General features: G+C 43.3%; 1 protein-coding gene across 6 annotated transcripts in view; it reads right to left on the reverse strand.

Annotated features, from left to right (window-relative positions):
* Positions 1–2,027: 2,027 nt before the first annotated feature.
* Positions 2,028–21,250, reverse strand: part of CMSS1 (cms1 ribosomal small subunit homolog) — a 430,962-nt gene continuing 411,739 nt past the window's right edge. For all 6 annotated transcript variants that reach the window (XM_066241796.1, XM_066241795.1, XM_066241794.1 and 3 more), the window contains 4 exons: positions 19,189–19,249; positions 17,753–17,840; positions 5,435–5,523; positions 2,028–2,329 (listed from right to left, as the gene is read on the reverse strand). In XM_066241796.1, the coding sequence (XP_066097893.1) occupies positions 2,246–2,329; positions 5,435–5,523; positions 17,753–17,840; positions 19,189–19,249 (322 nt within the window). In that variant the 3' untranslated portion in view covers positions 2,028–2,245. The remainder of the gene's footprint in view (positions 2,330–5,434; positions 5,524–17,752; positions 17,841–19,188; positions 19,250–21,250) is intronic.

The raw sequence follows: 21,250 nt of genomic DNA on the forward strand, positions 1-21,250 counted from the left end.
ATATGCAAACATAATCATCAGGACGGTCTCAGTTTTTGGTTTTGGTAAATTAACAGTGGCTAGTGGATTGATCTGTATTTTGAAATGCAGACTGCGTGTCTCCATTTGCAGATCTTATACAATCATGCTTGATGTTTTCTTATAGATTAAGCTAAGACATATTAATTGACCAGAAGTTAAACGCCTATATTGGGAAGGCATATGATTCATGTTTTTCCTTACCATTGGTCAAGAACATCGCACATGTTAGGACTAAAGGGCTGAAAACAACAGGGCTAAGTTTAGCCCCAACTGAATACATTTTCATATTGTGGAGGCATTTTTCTTCTTCCTCTAACTGGTTGGGTCTGGCTCAGGGTCTTGCAGAATAAAACTTGCTTTTCTCTCCTTTGAGTCTCTGCAGGTCGCTCCCAGACAACAGAGGTGCGCTACAAAGTCAGAGCTGTCCACAGTGTGTGTTTGCTAGTTTGACTGGCTAGACTGCCGGGCTCACTTAAAATTTTATAGTATTCAAATGTGGAATTTCATATACCAGTAGTGGCATCTGTTTGCCTTTTTTTTTTTTTTTTTTTTAAATCTCTTACTTGATTTATAAGCCTGAATCCCTTAACAAGGCAATCACAGTGTCCGGAAGTGAGCACAGGGTTCTGGGAACTTCTGGTTTTGCTACTTAAAACCACTGTACGTCCTTTCTGAGGTTCAGTTTCAACATGTGTAAAATGTGAATAATAATACTTTTCCTTCAGGACTATGTCCATGATTTAACATGACAGACTATACGTAAGTGAAAGGTTGATACAGAATGGGTAATCAATAAGCGTTATTTAAACAAGTAAAAAGTGAATTTGAGCATCAAACTAAAAACCAGTAGTATTGAGTTATATATAGCCCAAAGAGCAAAATAAGCATTCATAAATCTATGCTGATGTAAATAAACAATTGAACAAGAAAATGGAAGAAAGAGACGGCTCTTTCTTATGGAAGAATTCCAATTAGAAAATGCTAAAGAAACGAGGGAAACAGAAAAATCACTAGAGTAATAAGGTTTCAGGCAAGTACTAGTGTTGCTAAAACTAGTAGGCAAATTATGAGGGAAAACAGAAAATCTGTGTAACCTCTAAGTATTTCCGCCAAGATAAATATTAATTACAAAGGGAAAAATAGTAACTTCACAGGGGCAAAATTTAGCAGACACCATTATAACCGTGTGAACAAGGGTGACATCACCAGTAATAAGACCAACAGAAATAATGTACCCCCTGCTAGCATACATTAAAAAGGTCATGTCACTTCTGTGGGATTCTGGCCAAAAAAATTCAGAGAATAATCGACAAACTCAAATTGAGGAACATTCTACAGGACACCTGACCAGCACTCTCCACAAGTGTCAAGGTCAAGAAACAAAGGAAGGAGTGAGGAACAGTCACCAATCTGAGGAACCTAAGGAGGTGCAGCGATTAAATACAATGTGAGATCCTTGACTGGATCCTGGACTAGAAAATAGAAAACAGACATCAGTGGAAAAACTGGTGAAATCAAATCAAGTCTGTAGTTTAGTTAATTCTACCGTAGCAACATTGATTTCTCAGTTTTGATAACTGTACCATGGTGATAAATGATGTCAACATTGGGAGAAGCTGGAGGAGGGGGGAGGGCAGATGGAAATTCTCTGTACTATTTTTGTAACTTTTCTATAAAGGTTTTTCTATTTTGATTTCAAAATAACAAGTTTAAAATGAACGATGAAGACATTTGTAGATATATTGTTGTCTTCTATGTTTACAAAGTGCCACACACCCTTGCAGGTCCTGCTGCTCCTACTACTGCCGCCTCCACACGGAAACCAGACTTCACAGTTTACAAGTCTGCTCCTCCTGTCCCATCACATGCAATCCTCAAGAGTCCTGTGAAACACCATACCCATTTTGCAGCTGATCAAACTGAGGCCCAGAGGGGAAGCGTTTTGCCCCAGGTCATCCAGCTGTTCTTCCCCTCCTCCTGGACGGTGATATTACAGGCCAGTCGGGTGGAGAAACACAAGCAGATGATACTTTATTATAAAGGGAGCTGGCAAAGGACAGATTCACTTTGGTCAAAGAATCCCTATCAAACATTCCCAGTGATCCATGCAGCTAATACAATAAAACAGTAGCTGATATTCACTGAGTGTCTGCAGTGCGCCACATCCATCACACGAGATGCAGAGCCCACTATGAAAGCTGGCATCTTCGTCAGGACACAAGACTTAGAAAAGGCCCAGCTTCAAAGACTCTGACTTGCACAGACTGAGGACTCCCATTTCCAGAAGTTCAAAAACCTCCTTTCTTATCTAAATGAGAGAAAAGAAAAAAAAAAAGGTTAAGATCAAGAAAAGATGGTATGGTGAATAAATTCAACCACCCGGACTCCCTGGTCCTTATGTAGCTGTTATGGCCAGAGTCAGGGACAGCAAAAATCCTAACCCATATTATATTCAGAGATGGAGTATTCACACAAGCAAAGGAAGAGGTATTTTTTAAAACATCAGTTTCATTAAAGTGCCTTTTGTTTGCAGCCAATCAGAATAAAATCTCATACAAAGCTATCCAAAATGTTTCCACATTATACACAATATTTCGATATAGAATAACTGCTAACAATGACATCAACATGATAACTATGGGTGACAAGGGCTTTTTAAAATTTTTTAATTTTAATTTTTTTATTTTTTACAGAGACAGAGAGAGAGAGAGTCAGAGAGAGGGATACTCAAGGACAGACAGACAGGAACGGAGAGAGATGAGAAGCATCATCAGTTTTTCATTGCGCGTTGTGACACCTTAGTTGTTCATTGATTGCTTTCTCATATGTGCCTTGACCGTGGGCCTTCAGCAGACCAAGTAACCCCTTGCTCGAGCCAGTGAGCTTGGGTCCAAGCTGGTGAGCTTTTGCTTAAACCAGATGAGCCCACGCTCAAGCTGGTGACCTCGGGGTCTCGAACCTGGGTCCTTCCACATCCCAGTCCTACGCTCTATCCACTGCGCCACCGCCTGGCTAGGCAACAAGGGTTTTTTGTGACTCTTTATCCTTAGTATTGTGATTAGAAAACTGGTAGGGGATTACTCAGATTTAACATTAAAACTGAAATAAATATGGCCTCATGTGCTAGACATCAAATTGGTAAACCAGTTTAAAAAAAAAGTCAATTCAGGGGACAGTGAAAGAGTGTGTGTGCGTGCATGTGTGGATACAAGTATGTGCAGGAAACAGAAAATTGTCTCAACGTTCTGGGAATATAGTGTTATGTGGTGAATTAATTCATTCGGCACGGTTAGAGGAGTAATGCCAAGCCTCTTCGCTAGTTAGTATTGCCATGATGCATTCCTGGGTGACTGGCAGCCATGTTTACTACTGCACAAATCCTTTTCTCTCCAACAGTTACTTGTAAACGATTGGCTAGATTCAAAAGTTAGTCCTACTGTAACATGATGGGTGGCAAATCAATTTTTTTCACATTCTGATCATAATAAATTACTTTCATAAATATATAATGAGTGTTGGTCAAATAAATTTGCAAATATATAAGTTTGCTCGCTTATAGTTTGCATTGGGTGTGGGAGACAGGCTGTAAGCAGGCAGGGTTGTTATAGCCTAAGGCTTAGTTTTAAGACTAAGCCTTTCCCACCCTAAATGACTTTGTATCAGAGACTTCCTTGTTTGTATATTGGCTTAAACGTTTGATTTCTACACTATAAAATGGGGCAGACTGGGAGCTTGCTCTCTCTCCGTTCCTGAGATTAGCATTAGAGGAGACAGCAGAGAAAGACCACATGGAGGAGAGGAGAAGCAGCCAAGATGGTGGAGTGCTGAAGGAGAAGCCAGTTTGTGCAGAGTTTGTGCAGAGAGAAGGAGATGGGGGACAGAGGTGAAAAAGGCTGGTGAGGTAGAAACCTTTGATTCTAGGAACCTTGGATAAGTCAGTGGCTTTGGGAGCCCTGAATGGAAAAGGAAGTGTTTTCTCACTGTGTGTATTTCTTTTTTTTTTTTTTTTTTCAGAGACAGAGAGAGAGTCACAGAGAGGGATAGGTAGGGACAGACAGACAGGAACGGAGAGAGATGAGAAGCATCAATCATTAGTTTTTCGTTGCACGTTGCAACATCTTAGTTGTTCATTGATTGCTTTCTCATATGTGCTTTGACTGTGGGCCTTCAGCAGACCGAGTAATCCTTGCTCAAGCCAGCGACCTTGGGTCCAAGCTGGTGAGCTTTTGCTCAAACCAGATGAGCCCGCACTCAAGCTGGAGACCTTGGGGTCTCAAACCTGGGTCCTCTGCATCCCAGTCCGACACTCTATTCACTGCACCACCACCTGGTCAGGCACCACTGTATGTATTTCTTCCCCGCCGGGTGCAAGCTAGGATAAATATGATGGTCCACAGTTCTTGGCTTCATTGTTTCATTACCGTCTGTCCAAATCAAATGCGAACCTGTGTGGGCCAGGCGGCTGTGATGGTGGCCGTGGCTACTGGCCATACAATGAGCTAATGTGGTGCCAACAAAGACAGCCAGTTTTCATCCACAGAGACATAAAAAATTCCCCCATCCTCCAAAACCAAAATGGCTTTCTAAATAAAGTAACTCGGTTTTAGGGGATGTAGACATGTGGGCAATGAGGCAAGTCTGTGCCCCACCTCTAAATGCACTTCGAGGGAGGAGAAGCAAAGGGGACCGTGTCTCTAAGGCAATGGGAAATGTGCCACACCCTCCAGGTCTTCCTGTTCCTCAGAGGTCCAGTAAAGACACGGCCCCTGGGGCCCTGGCTGGTTGGCTCAGCGGTAGAGTGTCGGCCTGGCATGCGGGGGACCCGGGTTTGATTCCCGGCCAGGGCACAGAGGAGAAGTGCCCATCTGCTTCTCCACCCCCCCCTCCTTCTTCTCTGTCTCTCTCTTCCCCTCCCACAGCCAAGGCTCCATTGGAGCAAAGATGGCCCGGGTGCTGGGGATGGCTCCTTGGCCTCTGCCCCAGGCGCTAGAGTGGCTCTGGTCACGGCAGAGTGATGCCCTGGAGGGGGCAGAGCATCGCCCCCTGGTGGGCAGAGCGTTGCCCGTGGTGGGCGTGCCGGGTGGATCCCGGTCGGGCACATGCGGAGTTTGTCTGACTCTGACTGTCTCTCCCCATTTCCAGCTTCAGAAAAATACAAAAAAAAAAAAAAAAAAAAGACATGGCCCCTGGTACGGCAGAAGCCATCGGTCACTGAGGGAAGAAACCAGGCTGATTCCTATGAAACACGTGGAGAGGGTACGGCTGTGTGTCAGGGGTGAGAGGCCTCTGTATACTTGAGAGTAACTGTCAAAGGCCAGAGAGTGCTGGCTCCCATGTCAAAGACTATTGCCGTATTTAAACTTAAGTTCAAATAAAAAAAAATGATTAAAGGCAATTGCTGGTTACACGGTACCTCAGGGATGTCCATCATTCTCCTCAGCTTCTGATCTCTCCAATTCCAGTCAAACACCAGAAACTTTAAGGGGTTCAAATCAAGACCACCTGAAAGGGACAGGGAGAGAGTTACTGCAGTGAAGACTTCATGACATAAGCTAATAAAAACGACTCTTCTCCTGGTTGCTTTTTGTCTTATTTGCTGTATTCTATTGGAGTAACTAATCTCTGCAATTAAATACTTCTCTATGTTGTAGTAATATAAGGTTATAGTAATTAAATATATAGAAATATAAAAATATGGAAGATATATAAAAGTAATTAAAAGGATATTAAAATAATTAGTAAAATTTTGCCAATTGGATAGGAATTAATATAGTGGCTTAGTGCCATAACTCTGTAATGTGATAAACAGACTGACTTACAAGCGGAGCCCAGTTAGTATGTGTGTGTGAAGTTATACATTGATAAGAAGTGGCTTGGTGTTATTTACATTAACTTTGTAAATTAATGAAAATAAGAACATCTTAAAAAGTGATTTAATGTAAACATTTCAGTAGATTGACATAAAGGGAGTTCCCTGCGAGGAACTCCCAAAAAGGTGGTTTGAGGTGATAATCTTGTAGATTGACACCTGTTAGAATGCGTTGGCCAGAAAAGGTACTAAAGCTGAGGGGCCCCCTGCTGCAGTAGTCGCCCAGACTCCGACGTGAACATGGACTGTCTGCACACCGCTCTGAGCTCTGACCAAAGCCAGACGGGAGGAGCACGCTGACCGGGCCCCCTTAAGCTGTACCCAGGCACGCCAAAAGGATCTGTGAGTAATAAATTGCCTGTGTGATTATTGCAACTAATTTGTGTGTCGGTCATGTTGACACTTAACAGTAGCATCCTCATAACCGCCTCAAGAGTAGTCTCGAAGAGGCTGCCAGCCCTGCTAATAAGCAGGAGTGTCCCACTGCACGGGGAAGTCAAATCAGGGACGCCTGATCGACGCAGAGCTTGGGCTCTCCTGGGACACTCTACCTGATGGAAAACAAATGCAGGGCTTAGACTTGCTCCCTTGTAATCTCATCACTGATTCTGAGGAGCTGGGAAGCTGCTCTTGCTAAGCTTATCAAGTGCTCACATGCTGGCCAAGACTCATTCATCCAAAGCCTCCAGGAAGCCTGGGAGGGCGAAGTTTCATTTCTGACAGGGATTTGACAAGATTCCTGCATTTTGAGGGAGTGGCCCCTCGGAGGAATTGAGTCTACCAGAGTCCACATGATTGAGGAGGGGAGTGGGCAAAAGGATGAGGACAGGGTAGGGAGGTTAATTTTAGGCAGAAAAGGAGGTTACGATGTTGTAAAGTGACCAGCGAATTTCACAAAGACATCAAATCCAGATGAATTTTTGAGGAGTTTATTGGCTGGTGACTACAGGGGACTAAGACAAACTCAAATCTGTAGGATTTGGTTGCTCCACTACTGCCCACCATGAAAGCTGGAACGCCCACTAGTGGGCGGGAGGCACTAGGTTGACCAGCACTGCAAAAATGGGCAGTTTTTATAAAAAGGTTTGCCATCACGGGCCTGAGGCTTAGTTTTCCCACCTTTTAATACTAAGAACTTCTCAACACTAAGCTTTTCCCCACACCCTTGACTGTTGCATGATGTGGGGTGGTGCACTCTTATGAGGAATCCCATTTATGCCTCAGATAAGTGACTTTGTATCAGAGACTTTCTTATTCGTATACAGTGGTACCTTGAGATACAAGCAGACCAACATATGAATTTTTTTTTTAAAGATACGAGCTGCGACTCTGTCCGTATTTTTGTTTGAGATCCGAGTGAAATTCTGAGATACAAATCGTGATTCGGGAAGCTGCCGCTAGTTGGTGTGTTGGTGCATGGGTCCAGTATCAGCAGCACAACACCAGCATCTCGTTCTTTCTCATGTGTTAACCTCAGAATCAAGTCAAATCTTGTGTGCTACACTCGTTCTTCCATCATTTTTGCATTTTTTACTAACTTTTTTGTGTGCTATCATGGGGCCGAAGAAAGTGAGTGTAAAGGACAGTGGTGAGACGAAGAGAATGATGTTGATAGAAGTAAAGCAAGAAATAATAGAAAAACATGAGCGTGGTGTACGAGTGATTGAACTGGCAAGGCTGTACGACTGCAATACAGCTACAATTTGTACCATCTTTAAACAAAAGGATGCCATCAAAAGCACATATCCAGTGAAAGGAACTACAATTCTGTCCAATTAAGGATAAATATCCATGAAGAAATGGAGAAGCTTCTGCTGGTGTGGATGAAAGAGAAAGAGCTGGCAGAAGATACAGTGATGGAGACTGTAATATGTGAAAAGGCATGTTATTTACGGCGACTTGAAGAAGAAAGAACCATCAACCTCAAAAGACACAGCAGAAGATATGTTTAAGGCAAGTCACGACTGGTTTGAAATTTTCAAGAGATCTGGCATCCACTCGGTGGTGAGGCATGGTGAAGCTGTGAGTGCTGACGTTAAGGCAGCTGAGGAGTACATCACACGTTTTGCTGCGCTTATCGCAAAGGAAGGCTACATCCCCCAACAAGTGTTCAACTGTGACAAAACAAGATTGTTTTGAAAAAAATGCCCCGGAGAACTTCCATCATGGCAGAGGAGAAGAAGCTGCCAGGCCATAAAACCATGAAGGACCATCTGACCCTTGCATTGTGTGCTAATGCTAGCGGTGATTGTAAAGTAAAGCCACTGCTAGTGTATCATTCTGAAAATCCTTGAGCCTTTAAGACTCACAAGATTCTTAAAGAAAAACTGCAGGTTATGTGGCATGCCAATGCTAGGGCATGGGTTATGTGGCAGTTTTTTATTGAATGGGTAAATCTCGTCTTTGGTCCTGCAGTGAAGAAATATCTTTGAGAAAATAAACTCCCAATGAAAGCATTACTAATTCTTGAAAATGCTCCAGCCCACCCACCTGGTCTTGAAGATGACATTCTCAGTGAGTTCAAATTCATAAAAGTCCTCTACCTCCCACCCAACACAACTTCAGTCTTGCAACCTATGGATCAGCAGGTCATTTCCAACTTTAAAAAGCTTTACACAAAGCACTTGTTCTGCTACTGCTTTGAGGTGACTGAGAATACAATTCTAACCCTTCAAGAGTTTTGGAAAGATACCTACAACATCGTGATATGTTTATGCATTATTGACTTGGCATGGCAAGAGGTTACAAGAAGAACCTTGAACTGAGCATGAAAAAAGTTATGGCCTGATGTTGTTGCGGATAGGGACTTCGAAGGATTCGAACCAGAGACTGAGACCGAGGTAGAACAGTTGGAGGAGATTGTGTCCCTCGGAAAGTCGATGGGTCTGGAGGTAGATGAGGGTGACGTAAATGAGCTCGTTGAGGAACACGATGAGGAACTCTAAACTGAGGAGTTGAAGGAGCTACAGATGATGCAATATACGGAGCTTCTGCAAGAGATTAGTAGTGAGGAGGAGGTAGAGTCGGAGGAAGTGATTTCTACAAGTGAAATTAAAGACATGCTGGCAACATGGGAGAAGCTTTCAAGCTTCACTGAAAAGAAACACCCAGGAAAAGTTTCAGCTGGTCGTGCTTCAGCGCTTTTTAATGACACTTGTTTGTCACATTTCCGTAACCTTTTAAAAGGCAGGCAGGCAGGCAAAAACAAACCTCTTTGGATAGATTTTTTATACAAAAGTCCTGCAAGTAAAAGTGCCAAAAGTGCAGCCAAAAAGGCAAAAACAGGTGATGATTAAATGAAAAATATGTAATGTTAAGCTTAGGTTAAGTTTCAAGTTAAGAAAGTGCATTATTTTACAATTAAGTTTTTGTGGTTTTATTTTAAGTAAAGAAAGTGCAGTTTTAGTTTTGTTTAAAGTAAAGAAAATGCAGTTTTAGTTTACATTTAGTGTTAAGAAAGTGCAGTTTTAGTTTACGTGTCTACAGTGCCTGCATCCCTTCCTCCCTCCCTCCTCCTCCACCATTCACCTCTGTTAGCCGCACTCGTCTGTCTCCAAGATAAGAATATAGTACTAAATAACACTTTTTTAAATTTCATATATTTTGTTATGCATTGGTAAAGTATATATGTGTGTTTCTTAATTAAAAACGTCTTTTTTCATAATTTAGGATGGTTTGGGGATGTTTCACAGGGCTGGAATGGATTAACTCTATTTCAGTTGTTGTTTTGTTGTTGTTTTTTTTTTTTTTTTACAGAGACACAGAGAGAGAGAGTCAGAGAGAGGGATAGATAGGGATAGACAGACAGGAACGGAGAGATGAGAAGCATCAATCATTAGTTTTTCGTTGCGCATTGAGACACCTTAGTTGTTCATTGATTGCTTTCTCATATGTGCTTTGACCGCAGGCCTTCAGCAGACCGAGTAACCCCTTGCTTGAGCCAGTGACCTTGGGCTCATGCTGGTGAGCCTTGCTCAAACCAGATGAGCCCACGCTTAAGCTGGCGACCTCAGGGTCTCGAACCTGGGTCCTTCCACATCCCAGTCCGACGCTCTATCCACTGCGCCACTGCCTGGTCAGGCTATTTCAGTTATTTTAAATGGGAGACATTTGTTTGATATACGAGTTGGCTGACTTACGAGCTCGGTTACAGAACGAATTAAACTCGTATCTCAAGGTATCACTGTATTGGCTTAAAGGTTTTGATTTCTACACTATAAAATGGAGCAGACTGGGGGCTTGCTCTCTCGGTTCCTGAAATTAGCATTGCAGCAGAAAGGCAGCCAAGATGGCAGAGTACTGAAGGAGAAGCCAGTTTGTGCAGAGTTTGTGCAGAGAGAAGGAGATGGGGAACAGAGGTGAATAAGGCTGGTGAGCTAGAAACCTTTGATTCTAGAAATACTCAGATGAGTCAGTGGCTTTGGGAGCCCTGAATGGAAAGGGAAGTGTCTTCCCACTGTGTGTATTTCTCACCCACTGGGTGCGAGCTAGGATTATATGTAATGGCTCATCAGTTCTTGGCTCCATTGTTTCATTACCATCTGTCTGAATCAAATGTGAACCTGCATTGGCCAGGCGGCTGTGATGGTGGCCACGGCTACTGGCCTTACATATTTGAAAGGTAAACTCTCATTTCCTTGTCAATACATTGAAGAATTCCTCTCTTTTTACTCTTGTGTTGAGTGCAAAAAACCCCCACCATACATATCATCTTAACTTTACACCAAACGAAAGATAGAAGAAACTTGCCTCCAGTCTTTCTGGGGAACATGGGGGGTAGTGTAAACAATCCAGCACCACAGCTTAACAGCCTTTTGCAACCTAATCAGGCAAGTGAGGTGGGTGGTTGGGCAGACTGTCAGCTTACAGCCAATTCCCCACACCTCTGTCCCCCAAAAATCTAAACTCCAAAAACCCTATTGGTTTTTTGGTCCCCAATAGGTACATATTTCTCTGGAATACCATAGGGCGCACCTGGAAATCTTCTAGGGTGCACCAGTGTGCCCTGGCGCACACTTTGAGAACCACTGCCCTAAAGGTTTTTAAGAGAACTGAAGGGATTCTCGGATAAGTTCCATCTTCCTTGCTCTGGAGTTAAATTATGACTTAGCTGACCCAGTTGTCCTTGCAAGCCCTTCCTCCTGCATTCTTCTCTTTCCTTTCTTCACAGAAAGGAGGGGGTAAGAGGCCTGACTTTTCCTCTTTAAAATGGCGTTGCTAAAGCTAAGTTTTATAGTTTCTTGGCACCTTATCACAAAGGTAAATGGACCATATTCAAAGGCCGTTATCCTTTGAGGAGACTGGAAAACCACTTAAGGACTCCATCCCCACTGTCTTCCTGTCCGTCTACAGACACTAATGGAGTGCGGGTCCCAGGGGACCTCAGGGGTGGTCGGCCCCTCAGAGGCCGCAGAGGGGGCACAGTGACTCTTCTCATGCCCGACGTTTTCCTCCCACTGCCCCACGCAGTGCAACACCGGAGCCTTTCTTTACAAACCGCAGCACTTCCCTTCAACTTTTCTGCGATTCTTTTAATATTTCCCTCTCTGCACAAAACAATTTTTCAGGCTCCTTATAATTGTAATGCTTCTTACTTAAAACTCTGAAAAATTAAAAACAATAAATAAAGACAATGGGTTGATAGGCTTCCCTTAAAAATATTTCACTGCTGTTGGCAAAGCAAACAAATACAACCTCTCTAGAAGGCAACTGGGCATTTGTTAGTCAAAGAAGTTGGTAAATATGATGTATATGTTTGCTCGCTTATAGTTTGCCTTGGGTGTGGGGGACAGGCTGTAGGCTGGCAAGGTCCTTATAGCCTAAGGCTTAGTTTTAAGACTAAGCCTTTCTCACCCTTTTCATACTAAGATCTTTTCAAAACTAAGCTTTTCCTCTCACCCTTGATTGTTGCATGATGTGGGGTGGTACATTCTTATGAGGAATCCCATTTATGGCTCAGATAAGTGGCTTTGTATCAGATTTCCTTATTTGTATATAGGCTTAAAGGTTTTAATTTCTACACTATAAAATAAGGCAGACAGAGGATGCTCTCATTTGGTTCCTGCCATCAGCATTGCGGAGGAGAGGCAGCCAAATAGTGGAGTGCTGAAGGAGAAGCCAGTTTGTGCAGAGTTTGTGCAGAAAGAAGGAGATGGGGAATAGAGATGAATAAGGCTGGTGAGGTAGAAATCTTTGATCCCAGGAATACTCCGATGAGTCAGTGGCTTTGGGAGCTATGAATGGAAAGGGAAGTGTTTTCCCATTGTGTGTATTTCTCGCCCGTGGGGTGTGAGCTAGGATTAAAGGTAATGGCCTGCCAGTTCTTGGCTTCGTTGTTCCATTACTATCTGTCCAAGTCAAATGTGAACCTGCATGGGCCAGGCAGCTGTGATGGTGGCCGTGGCTACTGGCTTTATAGCATTATAGAATAGAAGCTTTACAATGCTTCCTATTTGATAAAATAACTTTCCTTCTATGACATAATCCAATAAAACATCACAAATTTAAATAAATTGATAGTTACTCACTAAGATGATCATGCAGTATTATTTATAATAGCTAAAAATAAGAAACAATGTAAATATTCAACCCTAATAGAATTATAAAAAAAAAAATCTAACTTAGGTTTATATACAAAATATAAAAAGAACTAATATAACTTGATAGCAAAAATACCCCCCCCCTCAAAAAAAATAATCTGATTTAAAAATGGGGAGAGGAACTGAATGGAAATTTTTCCAAAGGAGACATCCAAATGGCCAAAAAGTACATGAAAAGATACTGAACATCACTCATCATCAGGGAAATGCAAATCAAAACCACAATGAGGTATCACTTCAAATCTGTTATCAAAAAGACAAAAGACCCTGGCCGGTTGGCTCAGCGGTAGAGCGTCGGCCTGGCGTGCGGAGGACCCGGGTTCGATTCCTGGCCAGGGCACACAGGAGAGGCGCCCATTTGCTTCTCCACCCCTCCACCGTGCTTTCCTCTCTGTCTCTCTCTTCCCCTCCCGCAGCCAAGGCTCCATTGGAGCAAAGATGGCCCGGGCGCTGGGGATGGCTCTGTGGCCTCTTCCTCAGGCGCTAGAGTGGCTCTGGTCGCAACATGGCGACGCCCAGGATGGGCAGAGCATCGCCCCCTGGTGGGCAGAGCGTTGCCCCATGGTGGGCGTGCCGAGTGGATCCCGGTCGGGCGAATGCGGGAGTCTGTCTGACTGTCTCTCCCCGTTTCCAGCTTCAGAAAAATGAAAAAAAAAAAAAAAAAAAAAAAAAAGGAAAAAAAAGACAAAAGATAGGCCCTGGCCGGTTGGCTCAGTGGAGGGAGCATTGGTGTGGCGTGTGCAAGTCCCGGGTTCAATTCCTGACCAGGGCACATAGGAGAAGAGCCCATCTGTTTCTCCACCCTTCCCCCTCTCCCTTCCTCTCTGTCTTTCTCTTCCCCTCCTGCAGCCAAGGCTCCACTGGAGCAGAGTTTGCCCGGACACTGAGGATGGCTCCATGGCCTCTGCCTCAGGTGCTAGAATGGCTCCAGTTGCAATGGAGCAAAGCCCCAGATGGGCAGAGCATCATCCCCTGGTGGGCATGCCGGATGGATCCCGGTTGGGCGCATGTGGGAGTCTGTCTCTCTGCCTCCCTGCTTCTCACATCAGAAAAATAAAAAAAAAAAAAAAAAAAAAAAAGACAAAAGATAACAAGTGTTGGCAAGGCCATTGAGAAAAGGGAACCCCTGTACCCTGATAGCGGGAACAAAAACTGTTGCAGCCACTATGTAAAACAGTATGGAAGTTCCTCAAAACATTAAAAAGATAACTACCATATGATCCAGCTATCCCATTTCTGGGTATATAACCACAGAAAATAACATCACTATCTCAGAAATATATCTCTAGCCCCATGTTCACTACAGCATTATAGCCAAGACATAAAACCAATCAAACTGTTCATCCATGAATGAAAGGTCAAAAGAAGTGATATAAATATAGAATAGAATATTATTCAGCCAAAAAAGAAGAAAATCCTGTCTTTTGCAATCACATGGATGAATCTAAAGGGCTCCACATTAAGTGAAATAAATCAGACAAAGACAGATATTCTGTGATCTCACTTATATGTGGAGTCTAAAACTGTGCTCACTGATACAGAGAACAGACTGGTGGCTGACAGAGATGAGGATGAGGGGAACGGGTGAAGATGGTCAAAAGGTAAAAACTTCCAGTTATAAGATAAATAAGCTCTGGTGATGTAATGTATGCATGGTGGCTAGAGTTAACAATTGTACATTTGAAAGTTGCTAAGAGAGTAGATCTTAAAAATTCTCATCACAAGAAAAAAAATATATAACTGCCTGACCAGTGGAGGCACAGTGGATAGAGCCTTGCCTGGGACGCTGAGGTCCCAGGTTCAAAATCTCAAGGTTGCCAGCTTGAGTGTGGGCTCACCAGCATGAGTGTGGGCTCACAGGCTGGAGCATGAGCATGAGGTTATCAACATGATCCTATGGTCGCTGGCTTGAGGCCCAAGGTTGCTGGCCTGAGCCCTGGGCCACTGGCTTGAGCAAGGGGTCACTTGTTCAGCTGGAGCCCCCTCCCCCCCATCAAGGCACATATGAGACGCAATCAATGAACAACTAAGGTGCCACAACGATAAGTTGATGCTTCTCATCTCTCTCCCTCCCCCCATCCTCTTTCTTACTAAAAAAAAAAAGGGAACTATGTGAGGTGACTGATGTTAACTTAAACTTACTATGGTAATCATTTTGCGATATATATGTATATTGAATCACTATGTTGTATATCTTGAACTGATACAATGTGTATGTCAATCATATCTCAATAAAACTGGAAAAAAACCTAACTTTACAATAGCATATTATATAGCCACTAAAAATAAAATATTAAAACTATTTCACGACAAGGAAAGTCCTCATGAGATACATTACATGAAAATAGTAGGTCATAAAGTTATGATATACAGTATGAATTCTCCTTGTAAAAATATATGAAATATATAGAAAAAAGACTAAAAGGAAATATATTCAATATTAACAGATTATCTCTAAAGTGTACTATTTTCTTTTCTGTACCTATTTGCATTTTTCAAAGGCTTTTATGGTCAGAAATTTCCCTTCATTTTAAAATTAAAACAATACCATTCTGTCTATAATTGTATAGATCTCAATGTCCTGAGATATTTGATATCTGGAACTCTCTTTAATATATCACACGTAGGCCCTGGCCGGTTGGCTCAGCGGTAGAGTGTCGGCCTAGCGTGCGGAGGACCCGGGTTCGATTCCCGGCCAGGGCACATAGGAGAAGCGCCCATTTGCTTCTCCACCCCTCCGCCGCGCCTTCCTCTCTGTCTCTTCCCCTCCCGCAGCCAGGGCTCCATTGGAGCAAAGATGGCCCGGGCGCTGGGGATGGCTCTGTGGCCTTTGCCCCAGGCGCTAGAGTGGCTCTGGTCGCAACATGGCAACGCCCAGGATGGGCAGAGCATCGCCCCCTGGTGGGCAGAGCGTCGCCCCCTGGTGGGCGTGCCGGGTGGATCCCGGTCGGGCGCATGCGGGAGTCTGTCTGACTGTCTCTCCCTGTTTCCAGCTTCAGAAAAATGCAAAAAAAAAAAAAAAAAAAAAAATATATATATATATATCACACGTATAAATATCTAAAGTCATAAAGAGCTACGTAAAATGAGTCATGTGCCATTTGTCTTTGTTAGACTTTCAGTTTCTAGAGTCTAGAATTGCTCTCTTTAAGCACTTTCTATGTAGTATAACACCTGTGATTAATGAATAGTAAATCATTTATCCAACCAGAATTGGAAGTAAAAGTTATTTTTATTAGTATTATAAATGATTTTCCCACTCCTTCAATGAAACAATGTTTCATAATGAGTTCTCACAACTTTGTAGAAATTTAACTTTGACAATCTGTACAGCTCTATTTTCTCTCTGTCTTTTATATACGAAAAAGAGTGGCTCTATTGCATCAGGGCTGGTGACATATAGACAACACCCCGTAGTCCAAGGAGAGGGAGCTGAGGTTTTTGCTAGGAGCTGGGGGACAGGCAGTGCCCCGGCCTCTCCTGCTGTCCAGCTGAGCTCTCTCGACTCTGTGTCTCACAGGTGGACTATGAGCACCTCTCATCCGTCCCTTCATTTTCGTCGCCCTTTTAGAGTCACAAGACAAAAATTCACATGCCTTGGCTTACTGTTCAAGGTCCTCCCTGAATAATCTGACTTTTTTTTTTCCAGTTGAATCACTAGCTAGCATAGCCCACAAAGTCTCCAAATAAGAGAGGGGGTTTCTTTAATAAAAATAACAACTAGTACTTGCCGAGTTCTTGAAGTATGACCCTCACTGTGTTCAGCTCCTTATTGGCATTTAATTTTCATAATGATCCTTTGACCAACTCTGTCATTCCGACAGAGAAGCGGGTTTAGAAAGGTTAAGTAACTTCCCAAGGTCACAGAGCATGTATGGTAAGTTGCTGGACCTGGGATCTCAAGCGGGAGGTCCGAGTCCATCAAAAGGGCTCTTAAACCCATCACGGTATTGCTTACGTATCGTCTCCTCCATATATACCACGTGCCTCTCTGCCTTCCCTCTGACTGAGCTCTGCTCCCATTCCTGAATGCTCTCCTCACACCTGCATACTTCAAAGATCCTAGTCTCATGGTCCCCATACTTAAGAGACCAGAGAAACACTCTTTCCTCTGCGAAGCTTTCCTTGCAGGTTCAGCTGCCACATCAACCTCTCCCTCGCTTCAACTCCTCTAGGGCCCAGAAGTGCTCACTTGGCCCTTGGCCCTTACTGTCCTGTATTGTCAGTCTAATTCTATGTGCACTTTTCTCATCAATGGGATCAGGAGCTCCCTGAGTGGGAAAGGTTCAGGAACCAGGAAGGCCTAGGACTGAATGAGTTTGAAAGGGCCACCTAACCCTTGGGAACTTTAATTTTCTCTCGTAAGAAATAAGAACACCAGCCTCAAGGCTGACATGGGTACTAGATAAGATAAGTGTAAGCATGTCTAGCATACTGCTAAGAACAAACAGGAACTCAAAACATATTTTGTTTCCCTTCCTCATCTGGGGCCTTCAGTTTGTTACTTGAAGTTGCACAGGACTCTGTACACAGTGTGTTCATTTAACCCTGGTGGCTTTTATCTGGAGAGAAACAGTAGTATTGTTAGTTTTCATTGGTTTCCTGGCAAAAGACCATCTCTATACTGAGTTGCTATACTGAGGAACACAATAACTCCTGTCAGTTATAAAACAGTGTTCTATTGCTATTGTAAAGAAGTAATTTGAAAATGAGTATTGACAAGAAATCTTTAATCTGTCTGGAAGCTAGAACGGGTAATAAGATCATCAGCAGGTTAGCAGGTAGATATTGTCTGGAATACTTTCTGGGTAAAGCATTAAAAGAGAAATGTATTTTAAAGAAATATTCTAGAATACCGGAATTTCATCCACAAAAACAGCATTTTTGTTTCAACACATTTTACATACCAGCTCTCAAGTGGGATGGGAGTCTTGGGGAACCAAGACTCAGTTAAGGGAGAGGGAAATACTACCACGTCCGGCTCTACGGATGCCAGATGGAGCAAACTGATGGAATTAACTGTGGATCCACTAACCTGCTGAAAGTGACTGAGATTTAACTGTGCTGCAGTTTGCCACAGTCCGTATCGTTCCCTACTCCAGTACACCTGCCGGCTGCCTTTAGAGACTAAGGGCTGAGTTTCCACCTCCTGGTGGAAACATAGAGAGCTGCTTTCACTACATCACACATGTGGCACCCCAAAGCTCACATGGGGGGAAGGCAAGCTCTCAGCTCAGAAGAGACTCACTGGCTATGTTAGTACCTTGTTTAACGAGTTCTTTAATCCTCCCCGGAGTCCCCACACCCAGGTGCACCGCACGCTTCTCCAGCAACTTGACCTGCTCCTGGACCTATTCCAAGACAGAAGAGAATAAAGAAAAGTGTGACATTGAGGCAGACTACCAAAATATATTTCTCACAGAAATGTCGCCTTCCTCCACAGTGTCTGACTCACAACTCCCCAAGTCCTTCCAATTTCCTAAATGTTTGGGGTGATGAAGCTATCTTTAGGTATTTGAATGAATGAGACGACTTTTGGAAGCACTTGTGAATGAGGACTGGTTCCAGGAGATTCGACAAGGTAATGATCGTCCAGATCCCCAACCTCTAGGGAGGGGAGAGGGGCTGAAGGTTGAATCAATTGCCAAATGACCAGTGATTTCAGTAATCATGCCTATGTGTCGAAGTCTCCATAAAAAACCCGAGAGGAGGGAGTAGGAAGGGGTTTGAAGGACTTCCGGGTCAGCGAACACGTGGCGATCGGGAAGAGTGGAGTGACTGGAGAGGCGAGGAAGCCCACACCACTGCCCGCAACGTGCCCCGAGCATCTCTTCCATCTGGCTCTTCCTAACGAGCCAGTGACCTAGTCAGTACAATGTTTCTCCGAGTTTTGTGAGCTGCTCTAGCAAATTAATTGAATCCAAGGAAGGGGCTGGGGGAACCTCTGGTCTAACAAGTTGGTCAGAAACGCGGGTAACAGCCTGGGCTTGCGACTGGTGTCTGAGGTTGGTGGTAGGGGGTGTGTGTGCAGTCTTGTAGGACTGAACCCCGAACCTGCAGAATCTGAGGAACCTGCAGGTAAATAATGTCAGAACCGAATTCAATTGTAGGACATCAAGCCGGTGTCCGGAGCATTTCTTGGATGTGTGAGAAAGTATCCCCTCCACATGTTGGAAATTGGGTCCAGAAACTCCTTTTTAATTACAAGTGCCAAGTTAGAGTTAGAGAATTTCATCTAAAACTTAGGTTCTCAACCTGTGGCTTTAGGCAACCCCTGTGTTTTGGTCGTTCGACCCCCGCCGGGGTCGCGACCCACAGGTTGAGAACCGCTGATCTAAAAGTTAAGAAAGTTAAAAAGCAAATGGGCTACCGTTGTTTAGGGTCAGCTTCTAGGGCAAAGAATGTTAATGTCAAGATAGAAGAAAACTGGAAAATCTTCAAAGAATCCAGGGGTCCCAGCTCAGCTTCTGTAGAAGAGTCTTGGGGCACGGAGGAGCGTGACTGCCGTGGGGCGTGCTGGGTACGCAGAGGCAGGGAATGCGAAGGAAACCAAAATGGGTGTTAAATGTTAGAGAGGAGGCATCAAAGAAAATGCTTGCTAAGGAGAAAAGAAAAGGTTGAAGAGAAAAAGGCGAGGTCTAAAAGTGGCCCTTAAAAATCACTAACATCTCCCACCAAGAACCACCGGCCTTTGCTTACCTTTATGTGTTTTGCAAACAATTTCATAACTTTGCTGTCTCCTCTGAATGCTGTCATCGACCTGAGGAAAAGGAACAGATTCATGCATAAGAAAAGTCAGTCATTCCGGGGCCAGGTTGACTACTTCAGTATTACCTCTCGGTGTACTCAAGAGACTATGTGCATGGATGTGTGTATATATGTGCATATGTATGTGTACATATACACGTACGGGAAAACGCTGAGATTTTCAGGTTAGCTGTTTCGGAAACGAAAGTGGGGTGGCCTTTCATGCAGGCTTCTAACGCTCAGACGCAGGTCGGCTTTACTTAGGACTCCCCGATTATTGAAACATGGATCTCTGCTTTATCTGCAGTACAGAAGGTCAGGTCCCTGGCAGAGACTTTATCTTCAGACTGTGCAGTCTAGTTCTCATACAGAACTGGTTGTGAGAAAGAGCTTGGAGCAGTGGTGCCAGCCTGTGCTCTGTGGAGCCCCCGGGCGTCTATGAAAAGCCGCTGTGGCTGTGCAGAGAACAGGCTGTAAGGGCGAGGGGAAGCTGGGGATGAGATGACAGGTGGGAGAGGAGTAGGAGGGCCCGTGACCTTCGTCAGAGCAGCCCCTGCTTCTGTTTACTTTGCAGAGTGAGCTTTTGCACAAGAGTTTATACGTAGACATGCTTCAGATATAAGTGGGTGTAAAATAACAAAACCTTTTAGTTCATGTTTGGGGTGAAAACGAATATGAAAAAATTGTTCAAGAATATTATTTTCCTTTACATATCATTATTATGTTTGGGAAATACTACTGACCAGTAGGAATCTGAGTTTGCAAGTAGTGAATCATGTTATACAAGTTCTGTTGCACTTGATTTTTTACTTGTACATAAGGTTTCTCCGCGGCAAAATTAACTGGAAGACAATTTAGGGGATATATTTAACCTAACTCATGGTTTTCAAGGGAACAGATATTCTTACAAAAGTTAGAATTATTCACCAGGAGGCTTTATGAATAGAACTCGTTGTGCCTGCTCAAAATTCGCCTTTTGCAAATCACTTAACATCGAAATGGATCATAGTATTACCACAGACACAGAAAAACACTGAGAATTGGTAAATGAAGTGTGACAACATAGTGCTTTTATGCCCTTCAGGAAGGCATTTATGTATAGCAGACACTCCAATCAATTTGACAACTTGTTTTCAAGAGGCCACCTTGAAGTCAACTTCCGTGCCATTAGCCTCTGAACTTGAAATAAGTCCTGTGGTGGTACTTTCTAAAACACTGAGAAGGCAGTATAAACTAGGATTGGACATACAGCTTCCCAGAAGCAGTTGGAGTCTTGAAGATCAGTTATGTTTAGAGCAGAAATAGTTGAAACACTTTTGTCTGTGCCTAATGGGGAGAATTTGAAAGACTATTAACCAAGCTTAATGACTACTTTTCCAAACTCATGATTAGATCAGTTCATTTCGAAAAATAGATGCTAAATAACTAGTGAATGTCTCCTTTTGCACCTTAGTCTACTTGATAAAGTCTCTCTTTCTTCAGGACTTAAAATTTCCTTTCTTTGTCTTGTGTCAAAACCTGGCACAGAGCCTGGGCCTGCGAGAGGGTGAGTCTCGGTAAGTCCCCTTAAACTCGGATGGCTCTTCTCTGAAAGCTGAATGCTGCCCCAGATCCAGTGGAAGCCTGTTAGTTTATTCTACAAAAACTATAGCAAACGGAAAAGTACGTGAAAGCAGTTAATAAAGTGCTGACAAATTATCTTTAAAACACAATTTTACATTAAAATTTCTGGTCCACTTGGAATTTATCTTGGTATAAGAAGTGAGATATTGATCCAACTTTATTTTTCCAGATGGCTGCCCTGTCCTTCCAGCACTATTTATTAAATAACCCATCCTTCCCTACTGATTTGTCACCTTTGTCATATGCTACATTTTCATATATAATACATATGGGTCTTTCAGTTCTGTTCTGTCGATTTGATCTGTCACATATGTGCCAGTTCTATAATGTTTTAATTATTGAGACTTTATGTTTTTTAAAAATCTGATACTATAGGTATAGTATCTGCTCA

This window comes from Saccopteryx bilineata, chromosome 8 (assembly GCF_036850765.1).
Source record: "Saccopteryx bilineata isolate mSacBil1 chromosome 8, mSacBil1_pri_phased_curated, whole genome shotgun sequence".
NCBI classification, from domain to species: domain Eukaryota; kingdom Metazoa; phylum Chordata; class Mammalia; order Chiroptera; family Emballonuridae; genus Saccopteryx; species Saccopteryx bilineata.